This window comes from Nelumbo nucifera, chromosome 5 (assembly GCF_055504915.1).
Source record: "Nelumbo nucifera cultivar China Antique chromosome 5, China Antique-T2T, whole genome shotgun sequence".
NCBI lineage: Eukaryota > Viridiplantae > Streptophyta > Magnoliopsida > Proteales > Nelumbonaceae > Nelumbo > Nelumbo nucifera.
The window spans coordinates 8,639,290-8,658,100 of NC_142653.1; the positions used below are offsets into that span (position 1 = coordinate 8,639,290).

At 41.0% G+C, this 18,811-nt stretch overlaps 1 protein-coding gene across 1 annotated transcript; it reads right to left on the reverse strand.

Annotated features, from left to right (window-relative positions):
• Window positions 1-1,298: 1,298 nt before the first annotated feature.
• Window positions 1,299-11,694, reverse strand: RBL (Transducin/WD40 repeat-like superfamily protein). The gene is made up of 5 exons (XM_010273269.3): window positions 11,336-11,694; window positions 11,119-11,217; window positions 3,115-4,202; window positions 2,766-3,027; window positions 1,299-1,759 (listed from the first exon to the last, which is right to left on the reverse strand). Exons 1-5 carry the CDS (start codon window positions 11,352-11,354, stop codon window positions 1,542-1,544), a joined length of 1,686 nt encoding a protein of 561 aa, XP_010271571.1. The 5' UTR covers window positions 11,355-11,694; the 3' UTR covers window positions 1,299-1,541.
• Between the last annotated feature and the right edge of the window lie 7,117 nt (window positions 11,695-18,811).

Consider the following 18,811-nt stretch of genomic DNA (forward strand, 5'->3'; position numbering starts at 1 on the left):
CTCGACCCGATAGAAGCTGATCCGTGCCAACCCGAATACAAAACAGATCAAACCGGGTGGGGCCCAAGCCCTAAACCACCCTGCTTGTTTTTGCCCAATTTGGTTCATATCTGTTCAACCCGACCCAAATCTAACACGGTCCAATTTACTTCTTTTGACCCACTTCGGGCCAATCAGTTCAACCCCAAACCCATGCACAAACCTGATATGAGCCGACCCAAGTCAACCCACCTTTGATTGAACCAATCCAATCTAGTCCGACTAAATTGCACTAGACCAATCGAGGTCTAACCCGACCAGACTGAACCGGTTCGGATAGGGTCTAGTCCAACCAGACTGATCCGGATCTAAACGGTTCAACCACTCTTGAACTTATGTGATTACCTTGCAGACAATCCAATTAGATAATTCAAGTTGGTCTGACCAATTTGCACTTATGTAGTTCATCAAATCCAAAACCCGAACATAGTTAAATGGCTTTGTTACTTGTATAAAAATAACATGCATGTAATGTGATTTGAACCTTCACCACTTGTGTAAATAACAATTACTATTACCACTAATCTATGACCAACTTATTTGTTAAAAATGAGTCAGTTTTTTGTTTTAAGTACATAAATATAAGGTTAATGAGTTTGAACAGGTTGGATTGGATTAAAGAGAGTTTGGATTGAACCCAACCCATTTAATTTTATATAACTGGGTCATTAACGGATTGACAGGTTAAATGGGTTGGATTGAAAATCAACCCAAAGCAAACCCAACCCAACCCGCCCAATTGCCACCACTAATAGATAGGTGAGCTCTTCGGCGATCTAGAGTCTAAGTAATATTCTTCTGTATTTTCGTTTTTTCATTTTCAGGATATCAGCTTCAACACTCAAATAATTCTGTGTGTGTGCGCATACAAGAGGTTACAACTTACAAGACTAGGATGGAGAATAGATAATTAGTCATAGCTATACAGGTTACTAAGTATATGTAACACAATTAAAGGTTATTGCCATTAACGACGTCATCACAGATCAACTGGTAGTTGAACCAGGGCAACATTATTGATTAGAAACCAATCCGTTTCACGGGCACTGGTCTGACAGCGCTCCTTCCCTTTAAATGGGTTCAACGGTTCAACCATCAATCCGTAGTTCTCCGATGATTGTGAATTTGTAGGAGGTAGAAACAACCCATACATAAAACATAACCTGGGTTACCCGGGGGTATTGATTCTTGGGTAGGACGTGAGCATCAGTAGTACATCATCCCTTTTAAGTTATTTCTCTATCCATCTAGATGGCATATTGGCATATTGGCATCTTAAAAAACGAAAGGCCATTACCCAATGTAGCCCCCTCCATCTGGAGACTTGCCAACTTGGACGGGGTAGACTGGCTAAGGTCCTAATCTCTGGCATTTTTTATACAAGGTGACCACTCCCAGACTTGAAACTGCACTCTCACATTTGCCAGCCCGAGATTTTACCATTACATCAAGTAATGGTATCTTAAATAACATAAAAATACAATTAGTACTATCTAAAAGCACTAATCAGTTGCACCATTTGCAGACACAGAGACACCGTTGTCCTGTCCCACTGCAGATTTGTTTTTGCTCTTTGATGACTTACCAGAAGATTTAACCTTCCCTAATGGCTTCGGTTTCTTGCCCTTCTCTGCCTGCAATTCCAACCCCTTCTCTGAGGGCTTCCGCTTTCTTTTCAAGCGAGCTGCACCTGTATCCTCGGCAATAGAATTGTCTATTGCTGCAAAAGTGCAGACATTCATGTTAGATTATAAAAAGAAGCAAGGGCTCATTTGGTTCACAGTCAGAATCGTAATCGCAATTGGAATGGTCTACTCCTCCCACCTGTTTGGTTCAGATGGGAATTGGAATCAGAATTTGCTGGAATGGATTTTCATTACCAAGGGAGGGGGAGGGAATGGCCATTCCCTCAAATCGAGAAATGTCATTAATGCCATTCCACTAGGAATCGGAATGGGGTTCTGATTCCACCCAACCAAACAGTTGGAATCAAAATGGACCATTCCGATTCTGATTCCAGACCCCCTATTCCTGCAAACCAAATGGACCTGAAATGAAAACTGCAAATACTTGGCAAAAGCTGGAATATAAAACGATTTGAAAAGAACCATGTGATGCATGTATGCATGTATGCATCTAAGGATCAAAATAGTGATAAGATATCGGGCATATCTTATCAGTATCCAAGGTCATGGTGACACTCATGGACACACCAATAAACACAGGGCTGGGGGTTGAAAGTTTGGGATGATAGAAGGCATCCCACTCAGGGCGATAAAAAAGAATATCGGTCTTATTAATAGGCACCAATACTTACTTTTTGTTATTGGGCATACCAATATTTTGATCCTCGTACATCTTATATACTGAGGTTCAAAGGATTCAAAATCAATAAAATCAAATGATCCCAACCATCAGATCCATAAATCTTCCTGTTTTATGCCCCTTAGACTGTCTACCATATTTTCCCCTATTTCCAATAGAACTCAACACAAATGGTTAGGGTCGTCTAGATGGAACAACTTCTGGTCAAAGACAATTCCTAGATAGTATTATTCATTGAATGGTGACTCCCCCAGTCCCGCTATGTGCCACATGATGAATGTGCCCAGGCAGTTAAGATGAACATCAGAGTATCAAACATATGAATATTCCATAGCTGTTCACTAGACCGCTCAAATCAAGAGTGTAAAGAGTTACAATAAACGTGGAAACCATAGATTTACCTTCTACTGGACTTGAAGCAGGATTTGTTACTTGCCCATTCTGTGCTCCCTCTTCCGAGAGAGGAGATCCAGAATGATTACTGTCTACCAACTTTGATGAGCTTCCAATATACTTATCTTGCTGTTCAGGAACATCTGGACAAGGAATTGCTGGTAAGAAACACAGTTCTTCCACTGAGATATCAGAATCACTGAAAGAAGAATCCTTCTCCACAGTCATAATATCAACCTCCTCATCTTCATTAATATCTGATTCCTTCACCTGTGGACAAGAGCTTTAAAATTAAGAAAATCTAAAAGTCAAAGATCAAACAAAAATATATGGTCTAATAAGCTTTCTTTTTCTCACCTTCTCAGTTTCAGGCATCAAATCAAATTCATCTTCTCTTTCTACATACTCTTCATTTTCCTCAAGTTCTTTGAAATCTGGAGCAAACGCACTCCAGTTCTCAGTATAATCTTTAGCCCATATATAAACCACTCCACTAAAGGAAACTGAAACTACAATAGGATGCACTGGATGCCATGCAAGATCTGTCAATGCTTCTTTGGGACCATCAAGGATCTTTACTAGATGCCCTGCCCTGTCCCATATGTAGATTTTGTGTTCTCCTTTGCTAGCAGAAGCACCAACCACCCACTCACCATCACCACTGAAACAAGGTGCTTTCCAATGGATCCTAGTGACAGAATCCTGAAACTCACGGAAAAATACCAAGCACTTAGACCCAACTGCCTTCAGCTTATCAACACCCTGCAGCTCATCCATGGTACTGTATAGCTCACTGAGAGCCCTTGCCCCATCTTTGAGGGGCAAAAGATTCTCATAGACCCTAATTGTCCGGTCATTTGAATTTGTAAGGAGGTATCGCCCATTCCTACTGAATACAATATTCTTAATAACAGCAGCCCCAGAAACAGGAACCATTCCATGCACTTGAATGTTCTTGTAGTCAATTATAAGTATTTCTCCTTTTGAATTCCCCACATAAATTAGGTCTCCATTCTTGCTAAAGCATGCAGCAGTTGGAGTAAAAGGAGGAGACCCATCTGAAAACTTGTTGCGTGATGGAAGAACAGTGCCAGCACCTGCTTCAGACACCGAAACTGGCAGCACAGTTGTGCTTCCAGTGTTTAAATTGACAATGATAGGGGCAGAAGAAAGAGGACATGCCAAGCACACAGAAGGAGTGGAGGAATTAGGATGCAGACGAGCATGTAATGTGGTTTGCTGCAGAGTTGTGCGTGTAATCTTTTCACCATTGACAACATCCCAAAGTGTCAAGGACTTGTCAGTGGCTGAAACAAGTATGTGGTGACCATACTTTGACCAACAGACACTTGTAATGGGGGCAACACAATCATTGTCTCGTAGCTCCTTAGCTATCCCCCTGGTCTCAAAGTCCCAGATGACACAGCTTCCATCAGAGCAACCAGCTGAACACATTATAAGAAATAAAGTATCAAATAATGAGTGGCTAGAAATTTATTCCAGTAAAGCTGGCAACTAAATGTTTGAACCAAGGTTTAACATTTCAACACACACCATACCAAAAAAAAGTGTATTGTGTGCTTCAATCAGTCAGCACTCTTTTTTCTTTTAACTTTTATGAGTTTGATATTTACAGATGGGTTTGTTAGGATGGATATTGACAGTTGACACTTTTAATATCCCTAATTTTCAGTATTTTCAGTTTTGGTGACTTTTGATATCAATACATATTCATACTTAAATCCTTTTTTTATCAGTTATTGATACTTTAATCCTTGGTTTGAACAAGATTTAAGGAACAGGACAAAAGGGTACAAAAAAAGGGGACAGCCACCCTGTACTTGGGGGGTAGTGACACTTGGCCCCCTGAACTTTTTTTTGCAACAAAGACCCCCCTCAACTTCTATATGCTAGCACTTCGCTACCAGTGTTAGCATTCCATCAGTTAATATTCCTTTAAACATTTCTAAAACCCCAACCACCGTTATATTATTTTATGAAACCATTTTGCCCTTTTAACTTAGTTTTTCTCAGATCTTAATGTCCACATGTTTCTTTCAACAAAGTTTTTTTTTTTTTTTGAGAGAGAAAGAGAGAGGAGAAAGGTAAAGTATTGATTTCATTCATTCACTGTAATTCTTTCAACAAAGTTCATCTTGAGAAAGCCTTGAGAACAATTTGTGCATTAGAATGGTTATTTTCATCATCATTTTGATATTTGTTGTTGCCAGGTGCAAAGAATACCATATATAGCACCTGTTAGAAAAAGTGATTTGTTACAAGTTGAAGGGCGATCTGTTAGAACAGAATGGGAGAGCAGGATTCATGTAGCTGACCAGTGGACAAGGCTTACATGATGATGATATTTGTTGTTGGCAACCCATAGAATCTCAAATGAACAATTTAGTTTTTTTCTTTTTCAAAAACATTAAAAAAAAATTCTTTCACCATTAACCCTATCAGAAGGTCAGGGGGCAAGGGCAAAGTACTGGAAAGTGGAATCTAGAAGTTCCAAAGGGGAGGCAAGAGGGGGTACAGCCACAACTCAGGTTGGCCCGAGTTAGCATTTTTTTAGGGTTGGGCCTCTGGACCTGGCCCATTTAAACTTTGACAAAAGCCCATCCCAAGCCCACCCAAGTTGCACCCCTAGGGGGTCTTTGTTGCAAAACAAAGTTTGGGGGCTAAGTGTTACCACCCCCTAAGTACAAGGTGGTTATCTATAAGTTACCCAAAAAATTATACAAAGGCATGAATCTATAAAGTTCATAACCACTAAAAAAACAAGAAATTTTAAAACGAACCACTCAAGACATTTAAAATCTATAGTAAAAGTAGCTTTGCCAATGCAACAAGGCAATGGATACTTGTTTTGGCCTCTAGCATTGACTAGTTGATGCTACAGTGCTGACCATTTGATCACAATATATATATATATATATACACACTTTTTTAGCAATAACTCAACATTTGTCAACTTTTCACAATCACAAAAAAGATATGTTCAAAATATAAGATAATGATGCACTCTCATGAGTATGTTAATAAAGGCTATAACATACAGCAAGTGATATGATAAAGATCATTTAGCATATAATTATAGACCTTATTTTGCAGAATTGGAAAAACTTTTCTCAGAGGAAGTCAGATCAGTCTTTGATGAAATTGAGGGAGATATAAAGTCCCTGGGCCAAATGGTTTTACAATTTTATTCTACAAAAAAATTCTGGGAGCTGATGAAGAAGGATTTGATGAAATTTTTGAATTAACTTCACTCTTCAGTAGCCCTAGGAAGGAGTTTTAATGGTACCTTCATTTCTCTCATCCCTAAGAAGAAAGGTACTTCTGGTGTGAAATATTTCAGGCCAATAAGTTTAATAGAAAGTGTGTATAAAATCATTGTGAAACTCTTAGCATCAAGGTTGAGAAAAGTGATGGGTTGCATCATCTCAATCTCTCAAGGAGCTTTTATTCATTATAAACATATCAAAGATGGGGTCCTAAAAGCTACTAAGCTAATAGACTCAAGGAGAAGCAACAGTAAGAAGGGCCTAGTTTGTGTAGTTGATCTAGAGAAACTCTATATGACCATGTGAACCTGGCTTTGTTAGACTACATGATGGAAGGAAGGCGCTTTGTGCAAAAATGGAGAAACAGGATAAAGGATTAAACCACTATAACCAGGTTCTCGATCCTTTTAAATGGACCTGCAAAAGGAAATTTCAAGAGCCCCAGGGGTCTTAGGCAAGGTGACACCCTATCTCCTCTTTTATTTCTTGATGTGATAGAAGGTTTAAGTAGGATGACTGCCAGAGCAGTAGAGGGTGGGTGTCATGAACATGGAGGGTTTTGATGTTTGCAATACTGATGAGGGAATTCAGATCCCTTTACTTCCATTTGTTGACAATACTCTATTAGTTTGTTTTGAGGTGGTTTCAAGTATGAAGGAATTTTGCAAAAAGTGAAATGATGGCAATGGCAATGGCAATGGGGGAAGTGGAAAGTTTGCATGATCTAGCAGATTTGCTGGGGTGTAAAACCAGCACCTTGCCCTCCAAATATTCAGGTCTGCCATTGGGGGACAAATGCACCTCAAAAAGCATATAGGCCCTAGTAATGGAGAAGATGAGTAACAATTTAGCATCCTACAAGATAAGGTATTTTATCAAAAGGAATTTAAAGGTGTTCAACTTGGCTCTCTTCGGTAGGTGGTTTTGGAGGCTCTTTGATGAGCTAAATGATTTATGGAGAAATATCATTGCTCAGAAATATGGCTTACAGGATAATGGCTGGGATGCAACTGAATTTGACTGTCCATATGACTGTGGAGTATGGAGAGGGATCTACAAAGCCTATCCTCATTTTCTGAAGGGGTACAAGGTAGGGGAAGGTAACAAGTTGAGGTTCTGGAAAGACAACTGATGTGCAGAGCTGCAGACTTGCCCCTTATGGAAGTTTTCCCAGATTTGTTTTCAATGACTTCTGACAAAATGCTTCTTATGTTAGTCATCGTGACTCAGTGGTCTGGACTCTGGACTATTTCTTTCAGAAGGAATTTTAATGATTGGGAGCTGCCTCAAATTTCTGATGTGCTGTCCATGTTGAAAAGCTTAAGAACAAAGCCAGAGCTTCCAGATCAAAGATTTTGGTTGTGGTCCAAATCTGGTTCCTTTTCACTCAAATCATTTTACAATGGCTTGAGGTCAGAATCCACCAGCTATTTTCCTAGTAAAGTTGCTTGGGGCAGGATTGCTCCTTTGAAAGTAAAATTTTTCTCTTGGTTAGCTGCTGAAGAGAAATGTTTTACGAAGAATATGCCGGTCAGGAAAGGTTTGAGCTTGCCTAGCATCATGTGTGCTCTGTGCAACAAAGAGAAAGAGGCATCTAACCACTTGTTAGTCCACTGTAGCTTCTCCGCCAGAATCTGGTCTCATTTTCTCAAAACCATATTTCTCCAAAGGTGCACGCCTATTTCAGTCAAACCACTTTTTGAAAGTTGGAAAGCTGGAGGAATAAGTAAGAAGGGGTGGATTCTATGGTCTGTCATTCCCCTAGCTGTGCTATGGGCTATACGGGGCAAAAGGAATAGGAGGAGTTTTGACCAAAAACAGTCTCAAGAAGAGGTGCTGATTAAATCAAATTGTCAAGAAACTCGGAGGATGGTTGAGGATCAACTTACATTTTAAAGACAACCTTTTGTCTTCTTTTTTGGCTGTTGACTTCTTTGGGGGTTCTTAATGGTGTTCATATGTACAAAATCTTTTTTGTACTGTAAACTTACATACTTGTATACCTTTTTTTCGATAAATACAGTTTTACATTACCTCATCAAGAAAAACAAAAGGCCGGTCAGACTAATATAGAAAGGGCAACTCCCCAACCTTGAATGTGTTGTTTATATTCCATATATCATCATCATAAAGCATACCATTACAAATCCTTAAAGCGGCTCATATGCCAATAAGAACATAAAAGGCATACATGGCACCACTTATATGATTAGAAATGCTCAGCATCCACATTTCAATAAAATTGGGCAAAAGGGCACTTCAGAATCCAAATGGACATGGATGCTGGCGGTGTCTCAAAAAAAATGCTCAGCGCCTTTTCATTATGATATTTCAGAAATTCCAGAGTCTGATGAAGACAATGTTGTCAATAAGTTTTACCATACATATATAGGCATAAAAACATATTTGCAATGCTCAGCGCCTTTTCCTTGACTTGTTTTTAATATCACCCATTGCTTATCTAGTTTTAAAAAATAAAATATAATCCTAAGTCTCATAAATTTTCCCCTTATTTTTTCTTTTTTAGGCTTTGGTGGCAACATAACTAGCAGTATCCCACCCAGCTCGTCCAGCTTGTCAAAGAAACTGGATGACTCAAATAGTTGTTAATCATGCTTTAAAACCACATTGGTTAATTTTGAAACCACAAAAAGCATCTTCTGAAGACATGTTAAAAACAGTGTAATATATAAAGGTGCCCTCCAGAAAATGCCTGCTCACCTAGACATCATCTTGATAACTATGGCTTGAAAACTCAGATTCAAGACTTCTATAGGGAACAAGCAACTAAGCTGAAGGCAAATGCCATCTATTTAATAACTTTGTAAATATGGTTTTGATCATTTTAACTTATGTTTTTGTGAAGGATCAATGGATTTGGATGGTCAGCCCTTTCATTCACCCTTGTGGGGCAGGGGGGATTGGGCCCACGGTATAGTTGTTAAAATGTTATGATTTATTATTCAATTCACGATTTGAATCATGAATCTCAAAGGTTCCAATTTGAATCTTGTGTTCAAGCCATAAAAGAAAAATCCTACAATTCATGCGATTCAAATCAGTTCAATTAAAATTTTCTTCTCTACCTTCTCATTTCCTTGTTTCTTTTAATTTTTTTTTCAAGAGACACTTGTTTCAAAGTTACTAAAAATGACTTTTTAGGTTACTTAATACCTTTTAGAAACCATGTTGAATCTATTTTCCATCATATGTAGATTAGAGGACCATTTATATGGAGTAGTTGACTATCAAGTTCAACTTAATTAATTATAATAGCATAAAATTACTTTTCTATATGTATTTGAATTTTTAGTATATATGTTTTCCATTTTTATAAGTTTGTAGAAAACAAAAACAGAAGAAATAATCTTGCAATTTACTATGACTTTCTATTTTATTCAACTTTCTCTGTGATTAAACATTCGCACGAAACAGAGCATCAACCAATGAATCATGGGCCCCAAGTGCCCAACCCAATTTTAACCTCATGGTAGTTCCTCTTCTTTAATAATATAACAAAACGATGTTTAAAGGAGGTGTGGGGTAGCCCTGTACCCCCTAAAATTCAAGCCTTCTGTTGGGAAGTGATACTCCAAAAAATCAACACCATGGATTTATTGCAGAAAAAAGAGGCCAAATATGTGCCTCTCCCCCCATGTCGGTTGCCTTTGTTTGGGTTCTGGTGAGACAATTTCACATTTACTAATCTCATGTCCCTTTGTTTTCTTTATTTGGTCTTGGTTCTCTTCTCTCTTTGGCTACAGGTGGACTCCCTCCTCAAGCGTGATGAACCTCTTTGATCCAACTTTCTACAGGCAACCAATGATTCGTGGAAGGATTATGTAGAGAGCCACTAGAGCTGTTGTATTGTGGTCAATTTGGGAGGAAATAAATAATAGGATCTTTAAAGGCAGATGTAGATCCAAGGAAGAGGTTGTGGAAGGAATAACTACTAAAGTTATCCATTGGTTGAAATCCTGTGATCTTTTTAAGGATTTCTCAGTTGAAGACATTTATAAAAGTTGGTGTATTGTGGCATCTACTACTACTTCCAAAGCTATGATACAAGAAGTTTGGTCCCCACCAGCACAACAAAGGGTGAAACTGAACTTTGATGGAAGCTCTATAGGTAATCCAGGCCCATCTGGTATAGGAGGTGTTTTCAGAGATAATGAAGGCATGATAATGGCTTTGTTTTCAGGTCCAATAAGAGTTGGAGATTCCTTAAGAGCGGAAATCTTGGCACTACATCAAGGTGCAAAACTGGCCAAACAGTTGGGGCTACAGCAGATTGAGATAGAGGGAGACTCCAAGTTGGTAATTGGGTGGATGCAATCAGGGCAGCTGGGAATTTGGCAATATAGACAGCTGATAAGGGAAATTCTTAGCATAACAAGGGAGGTGGGTGTTTGGTTCAAGTGGGTAAGGAGATCAGCAAATGGTTTTGCTGACGCCCTAGCAAAACAAGGGACTGCAAGGGAGAGTCTTTTTTGGGCAGTGCTGTAATGTTTGATGTTTATTGGATCAACCTTTTCTAATAAGGGTTGAATTCTGCATTTCAGATTAATTTATCTCTAATGAAAGTTATCGTTTCTGATAAAAATAAAAATAAACAAAACGATGTTTAAAGGCACCCTAATCTTAAGATTCATTGTTTTATTGTCCTTTCCTTCCTTAATGCTCATGAACCAAATTGACAAGAAGCTAAGAGACAGTAGAAAAAAGATAAAAATTTAGTTGTAAAGTATAAATTATGTCCAGCCTGAGCCTGCATTATACAGATTATATTGCTGCATCAACATTCCAAGAGAAACTTGCAAAGAAGAATGTAAATTAATATAAGCACACCAAAGTTAAAGGTCCAACCTAGGGTTTTAGTCAATGATATCACTCAAAGAAAATTAATAAAATGGAAAAGCCAAAAACCTAATCTTTTCTAAAACCGTCCAAAAAGCAAAAAGAAAATCCAATCTTCTTGTCATCTTTGTTTCAGGCGCGTGGTAAATAGCAAAAAGAAAGGGAAAAAAATAAGAATAAATAGAAGAAGAGATGGAAAATGTATATAGGAAGTTACCAGCGAGAAGCGTTCCACGACGATTAAAGGCGATACATTTCATGATCCCATGCTCCAGGTATTCTTCTATCACTTCTGGAAAATCCCCCTGCAAGGGGTCTTCACACACACAGAAGCAGAAGGCATGAGTATTCAGTTTTCACCAGAAACAGTATAATAGAACTTAAAGCAACAAGTTTGGAGGGGGGGTGAAGGGAGAGAAAACGAGAAAGCTCACCAATTATCGGAACGTTCATGATCTTTTGGCAAGCGAGCTCAGGTTTCTCAGGAAATAAGGAATTTCGTCTGCATTGGCTCGAGAAAGTCGCAGTGCTCTTTACTTCTGGTCTGCCAGATTCTAATGCGCTAAAAATAATAATAAAAATTTCAGCTGATTTATAGCAGAAATTTTCAAATGTTTACGGGTCTGGGGTTTGGAGGGAAGAGATCAATCCGTTCGCGCGGTAACACAATGAGGGTTTTCTTCTTTAAAAAGGCTACTGAATGATTAATGTCAATTACCAACCAAAAAAGGATAGGAGATGGCCAACATTCGATTTTGTAGGAAAAACAAAACCCTAAGGCTGTATTTCCTTCAAACCAAACACAGCCTAAGTCCTTAATAAACTACGACTACGAGTGGGGCGCGGAGTGGAGAGCCAACGCAAATTAGTTTTAGGGTCCTTTTATCTGTCCTCATTACACTTGGGCTGTGTTTGGAACCGTGGGCGTTGTGTTTGAAATCGTGGGCGTTTTTCAATAAACGCTGTCATGTAGGTGTCATATAGATATTTACCGCAATAAACGTTTATTAGAGGTTAATCGGCTGTTTGGTGCGACCGTTTATCAAAAAAACACCGATAAACAGAAATGGGTGGATTTTGTGCAATGAGCCGTTGGGGGGAAGTGAAATATTCTCGCTTCCCCCAACGGTTTCGTGTTTCACAAAACGCACATTTGACATGATGCATACGTGGACGGTGGTGTGGCGATTGAGGGAGAGATATCTGGTGCTTCGCGGATTACTGAAATTGCAAAGAAAACCCCCATGCCCCAAAGCCTTACCACTGTGTGAGAGACACTTTTCGCAAGGATAGCCGCGGAGAGGGACTTGCGTAGGGAGATTGCTTCTCATACTGACCACTGCGTTTTTTTTTGTCTCGCAACGCAAATCCAGCGAGGTGTTGATGTTGTGTACACCGGGAAGGTGCTTCGTTGTTTGTTTATTTTTTTATCTGAACGGCATGTCATACCTACCCCTTCCTCTGAAAGTCGATAATCCAGGCTTCAATACGATATTAACTTTGTCGTCTTCTTTCTTCATTTCTAGGAGTCCATTACAACCATTTCGGGTACAGGAACAAGTGGTAAAGTTGGGAGATGTGAATTGAAGGTGATGTGGGTTAGCTTGGCCCAACCTACATAGAGGAGTTAGGAAGCCCAGCCCACTAAGGGAGTTAATCACATAACTATCTGACGTACCGTCAGGGCCTATAGTCTGACCTCGTACGGCTTTCATCCAAGGCATTTATCTTCACCTACCACTAGCATGTTCAAGTATAAATAAGAGGTAACTGCCCCTTATAAGGGACTGGAACGAAGCAACTCTAACATCCTCACTCATTTACTTTATGCACGTTGTCTACCTAGTATTAATTCGGGGAGATTTGGTGCATCCGAGGACTCTCTCCAGAAGCACTTTTACACTCTCCCCTACTTTATACCTCGTACTAACTTGAGCATCGGAGCCTCTACCTCAGGTATCCACCCCGAGGTCTCTGGCACTCCCTGTCTTGCAGTATCTTAGATCACCAAGGACTTCACCTCGACTTGTAGTCCTCGGCTACCATAGTCCTCGGAAGGAGTACTTCACCTCGGTTTGCTGTCCTCGGCTTCGGTCAACCTCTTCCAAGGCCCTGAGGTCCTCAGCTACCGCTCTAAACTCGACGAGTGAATTTACCTGGTTGCCCTCGGCCAACCCACGCGGCAACAATTGGCGACGTATGTGGGAAGCTTGGTTGCTAAGACGACCCCCACTCCAGGATAAACAATAATAACACTCTAGATCCAAAACCCCTTTAAGTTCGAAAGTCATGGTGAGGAGAGCCAGGAACAATCCAAACCTGGTTACCTACAAACAATTTCAGTTCATCATCGATCGCTTGGACCGCCTCACCCAACGAATGGAAGAAGTCTGCCCCCGAGCAGGAGGTCCCTCTCAAGGCGACCACCCCGTTGGGGTGTCAGAGGATCAGGGCTGACACGATAACATTGAGGTACCGGCCCTCGGCCACGGTAATCTGCTAGCCGAACCGTTAGAATCGGGCAATAATTGCCTCCTCGACTCACCTCAAAGGAATGTCTGTCCTCCTAGCCGAAGGGAGAGTGTGTCTGCTCAATCCAAAGACAGTCATCAATCTTCGGAGCAACACCACCGCCGTCGTAGGGAGGCCCCCTAGGATGATGGCAGGCAGTTCGGTGCCTTGGAGTTCGCTCTCGAGGCGAGAGCCAACTTCATCCCACTCCACCTCCCATCTCAAACCACAAGGATGTTTTGAATGATCGTTGCACCCGCAGAAGAGCGCACAACCCTGTCTCAGATTATTCGGGAGTTTGAGCCAACACCCATCGGGTCCGCGAAGACAGGAGCAGGGCCCATGCCCATGCTAACCCAAGGATTGCCAAGTTGCGAGCTGAGATTGGGGCCGTCAAGGATGAGCTCCGCCAAGTTAAGGAGAGTCGAGCCGACGCCTTAACCAGTCACAGCGACTCCGCCGGCCGCATGGACGCATTCACCCAGGAAATCATCTCGGAGCCTCTCCCCCCACACTTCAAGGCTCCCACACTGGAGACGTACAACAAAAGCACTAACCCCAATGACCACCTGGAGGGTTTCAGGGTGCTCATGATACTGTACGGATATTCCGACGTCTTGACATGTTGGACCTTCCAGGCTACCTTTAGGGGGGTCGCTCACCACTGGTTCTCCAGCCTTCCTCCTCAATCAATTAGCTCGTGTGAGCAATTTACAACTTTGTTCCTCGCCCGCTTCATCAACAACAGACGATGCCAGAATAACGTAGTCTCTCTGATGTCGCTCAAACAGGAGCCAGGTGAAAGCCTGCAGTCTTACATCAACCGTTTCAAGAAATAAGAGCTCGAAGTGTGAGACCTCGACCCTATGGTCTCCATGCACGCGGCAATCAACGAACTCCGCCCTGACTCGGCTCTCAAGTGATCGATTGCCAAGACCCCGCCGAAGACTAAACTTGAATTCCTCAAAAAGGCCCAAAAATACATTGCAGCCGAAGAGGATTCGGTCGGGGACGACTAAAAAAGGGCAACCGAGCGCCACGACGGGCCCTCAGAGAATAAGAGGAAAGGTGGAGACCAACGCCACCCTGGCAACAATGGCAAAAAAGATAACAAGAAGCCCGCCACCCTGGCATACAAGGACTACACGCCACTCAACTCCACCTGCACCCAAATACTAATGCAGATAGGGGAAGAGGGGGAACCCTACGAAGTACTACAAGTACCACCGCGGCATCGGGCTCGACACCGATGACTGTTACGATCTAAAGAATGAAATAGAGTCTCTCATTCGTTGAGGACACCTCAAGCAGTTTGTCGGAGGAGAGGTCGACACCTCGTCATCCCAGCAGCAACACCAACACCAGCAAGTGGCAGGCGTCATCGACGTCATCGCCGGGGGCATGGCCTCGGGTGGAGCCTTGGCCTCGATTTGAAAAGCCTACGCTAGGCAACTCAACATCCAGGAGCTTGCCCCAAAGAAGTAGAAGTACCCGGATGCTCCGCAGAGGCCGAGTTGTCCACATGCCCTCGTCTTCACCGAAAAGGACTTAGAGGGGGCTACTGTCCCCCACGACGATGCCTTCGTGGTCGCAACCATCATCTCCAATTTTATGGTGAAGAAGATCTTAGTGGATGGTAGCTCGTCAGTCGATATCATTTTTTACGACACCTATGAGAGAATGAAGCTCGCGCTAGAGTGACTCCATCCAGCTGACGCTCCCCTCGCCAGCTTCTCCGACAGCGTCACCAGGCCGGAAGGAAAGATTACCCTACCCATCACGGTAGGGACAACGCCACACCAGGTGACTTGGATGCATGAGTTCCTAGTGATGAAGGTTGCATCTCCCTACAATGCAATAATGGGAAGACCAACCCTTCATGCACTAGGGGCAGCCATGTCCTCTTATCATCTGGCACTTAAGTTTCTCACCGAGCACAGCATCGGAGTCATTCATGAAAACCAATTGATCGCCTGCCAATGCTATGTGGTGCCTCTAAAAGGAAAGAATAAGGAGGCCTTATCACTAGAGGGCCTCGACCCCTGGGAAGAACCAGCGATCTGAGGACAACTAGCCGAGGACCTCATCTCGGTTCTCCTGGATGAGTCAACCCCATAAAGGATAGTCCGCGTCAAGTCCAACCTCCTCTTGAACGTCTATATGAACTGGTAAGTTTCCTCAAAATTAACGCCGATGTCTTTGCTTGATCCGCCGCTGACATGCCCGGAATTGACCCTTCGGTCATTACTCACGGGCTGGTCGTGGACCCGAGCTCTAAGCCAGTTTGGCAAAAGAAGAGGAACTTTTCACCTGAACAATAGAAGGCCATAGGGGAGGAAGTTGATAAGCTACTCGACGCCGGTTTCATCCGTGAGGTACATTACCCCAACTAGTTGTCTAATGTGATTTTGGTAAGGAAAGCTAATGGGAAATGACAGATCTGTATTGACTTCCCTGACCTTAACCGAGACTACCCAAAGGACAGTTTTCCTTTGCCGATGATAGACCACCTCGTCGATGCCACTATAGGGTATGAACTACTCAACTTCATGAATGCCTTATCCGAGTACAACCAGATCCATATGCATCCCGATGACGAGGAGAAGACATCTTTTATCACTGAGCATGGCATGTATTGCTACAAAGTAATGTCGTTTGGCCTGAAAAATGCAGAGGCCACTTACCAGCGCCTTGTCAACAAGATTTTCAAGAATAAGATGGGAAGGAACATCGAAGCCTACATGAACAACATGGTGGTGAAGAGCCTGAAGGCCGAAGCGCACACCTCGGACTTGGCCAAGACCTTAGATACTCTGCGTAAATTCAATATAAAGCTCAACCCGATCAAGTGTGCCTTCGAGGTTACCTCGGGGAAATTCCTATGCTTTGTCGTCACTCAAAGGGGCATTGAAGCCAATCCGAAAAAGGTACAGGCCATACTAGACATGGCACCCCCTCGGTCAATAAAAGAAACTCAAAGACTCACTGGCAGGATAGCTGCCCTCAACCATTTCATATCGAAGTTGGCAGACCGCTGCCTTCCCTTCTTCCGCGCCATCAAGAAGCTGAAGAACCCAAATGCGGATTTGTTTTGAGCAGATTGACCAGATGGGCAATCTCCAGTTACGCAATCAGTACTCCGGCTGAGAAAGGGGAACCCACCAAACAAACACTTTGAAATCTCAATCCCTCTTTTCTTTTTATCCATTCAGGGGGTGCGGACACACCTGCGCGGATTACATGTGATAGTGAGAGAAGATGCAGATGAGAAGACTTACAGCAACGGCAGATCAGAGGAATATGTTCAGATCCCTCATTAAGGAAGGGTAAAAATGTAAATTGTAAAATGGGTGCAAAATGGGTTCGATTTGAGTGAGATTTAACGAAAAGGGTAAAAATATAAAATCAACTTTTCGTCCTGATTTAACAACGATGACAATTGTTAAAAAACTTAAGGGTACGACAAGACAATAGCTAAACAATAAGAGTACCGCGTATTATTACACTAAACAATAGGGATAATTTAAGAGATTTACCCTATAATATATTATATTATATATTTTTAGTATTTATATTATTTAATTATAGTATGTATTATAAACAATAGAAAAATAATAATCGAATCGATCATCTGGATAATCAATTAGTTTCCGTTTGGTTTTCGAATTGTGATTTTCCAACAACGGTAGGATCAATTCAATTTGAAAAAAAAAAAGAGCTCAATGCTGAACTGTGAGCACCCGGGAGACTAGGAGGGGGTGATTGTCGTGAGCAATAACATTGATGGCAAACAATTCTTTCAATTGGCTTTTTTTTTTTTTTTGATAGGTATCAAATGGCATTTTGATGGGCACGGGATGCGGTTCCCGGTCTGGATCCCATCAGACCCAAAAAAAATTTGAGTCCGGATCTTCTGTTCACGTCTACCCATACAATATCGCAGCCATACATGCAGAATATCTTATCCTTCTACATAGTATTATGCAGGGGAAGATATTTCTAATTCACGGGGTAGTGTATTATGAATAAAGTACACAAGAGATCTGGAGTAAAAAATTTGATCCAGATTTGAATCCAAGGCTCAGTTTGGAAGGAATACAAATACAAAATATGTATAGTGCAAATACATATAAAATAATACAAAATATAGGAATACAAACATGTAAAGGGCAAATACATATAAAATAATACAAAATACAAGGTTTTGTGCTCTACAAATTTGTATTTTGCATTCTTTCCAAACTGAGCCTAATATTTTAGGCCTAACCCAACCCATACTTGTTGTATGTGTATTATTTTTATGTTTGTATGTTACATTATATTATATTGTAGGGTCATTTATGAAAATACCCCTTATAGTTTGCAATCGATTTGCTTAATCGACCTTCCATTAGATGACAGATTGGCAATAGAGAATGACAGCTTCGACCCTAATGCCCCTTTGAATAAATTTAATAAAATAAAATACCATTTTTACCCCTAATAAGACAAAAGTAACCACTCTATTTAACTCTAATTGATTAATTGTGTTTTCGAAGTAGTTTTAGGGGTATTTTTGAAATAAACAATCATGAGTCTATGCCCTTGAACACTTGTATCCTCAGTTTAGGTGACAATATTACTATTTTCAGATGTTAGAAATAAACGTTTCTTAGTAAAATGTTGGTTAAGTAAATAATTTGTAAATAATAAGGGGTATTGACCTTATATTAAATTAAATTATATTATATATAACACCTATCATACAAATTATACAATATTTAATTTCTATTTAAAGTCATAGGCCAAGAACTCGGCCTGACCTGGCCCAAGTCTAGACTTATATTTCAGGCTCGGGTTTTGGTCTGCCTCTAGGATGTAGACTAGCTCAACAGTCAACACTCAATTACCCGCCATGGGACCTATGGTATATTCATTTTGGATAGGGATTTGATGCTTTTTTTTTTTTTCCCCTCTTAACAATGGAGTTCACATCATCATCATCCAAGAGTTTTTAGAACCAATTCTTATCCCAACTTGATGGTCTGGCTACATGAATCATGCTCATTCCATTAGTTCAATGCTATCAATTGTTAATGGTGGTGTATGGAAGTTGCCAATGAAAGTAATGTTGCTCATATCGGATGTGGGAGATCCATGTAATCATAACAAATGTGTTTTTTGATGAATCCATGAGAAAGAGGGCTATAATCATAGCAAGTGTTAGAGGCCCATAATGATATCTTAATATGAAGACTCTAACGGTAAAGTTAGTAAAGGAGGATAAAAATGAGGTGTTTGAGTGTAGTAAATGTAATAGGTGAAATGAAATAAACGTTTACATTAATATAAGGGAAATTGTTAAAAACTCACCATGAGTTTTCAGCATTTCTCTTAAACTCACCACAAATTTTCAAAAC

Excerpts from the sequence above, each read along its gene's own strand:
- RBL (XM_010273269.3), bottom strand. Across the intron at positions 3,028-3,114 it reads TGATGCCTGAAACTGAGAAG|GTGAAGGAATCAGATATTAA; the intron begins GTGAGAAAAAGA and ends TCTTGTCCACAG. Across the intron at positions 1,760-2,765 it reads TGCTTCAAGTCCAGTAGAAG|CAATAGACAATTCTATTGCC; the intron begins GTAAATCTATGG and ends GCACTTTTGCAG.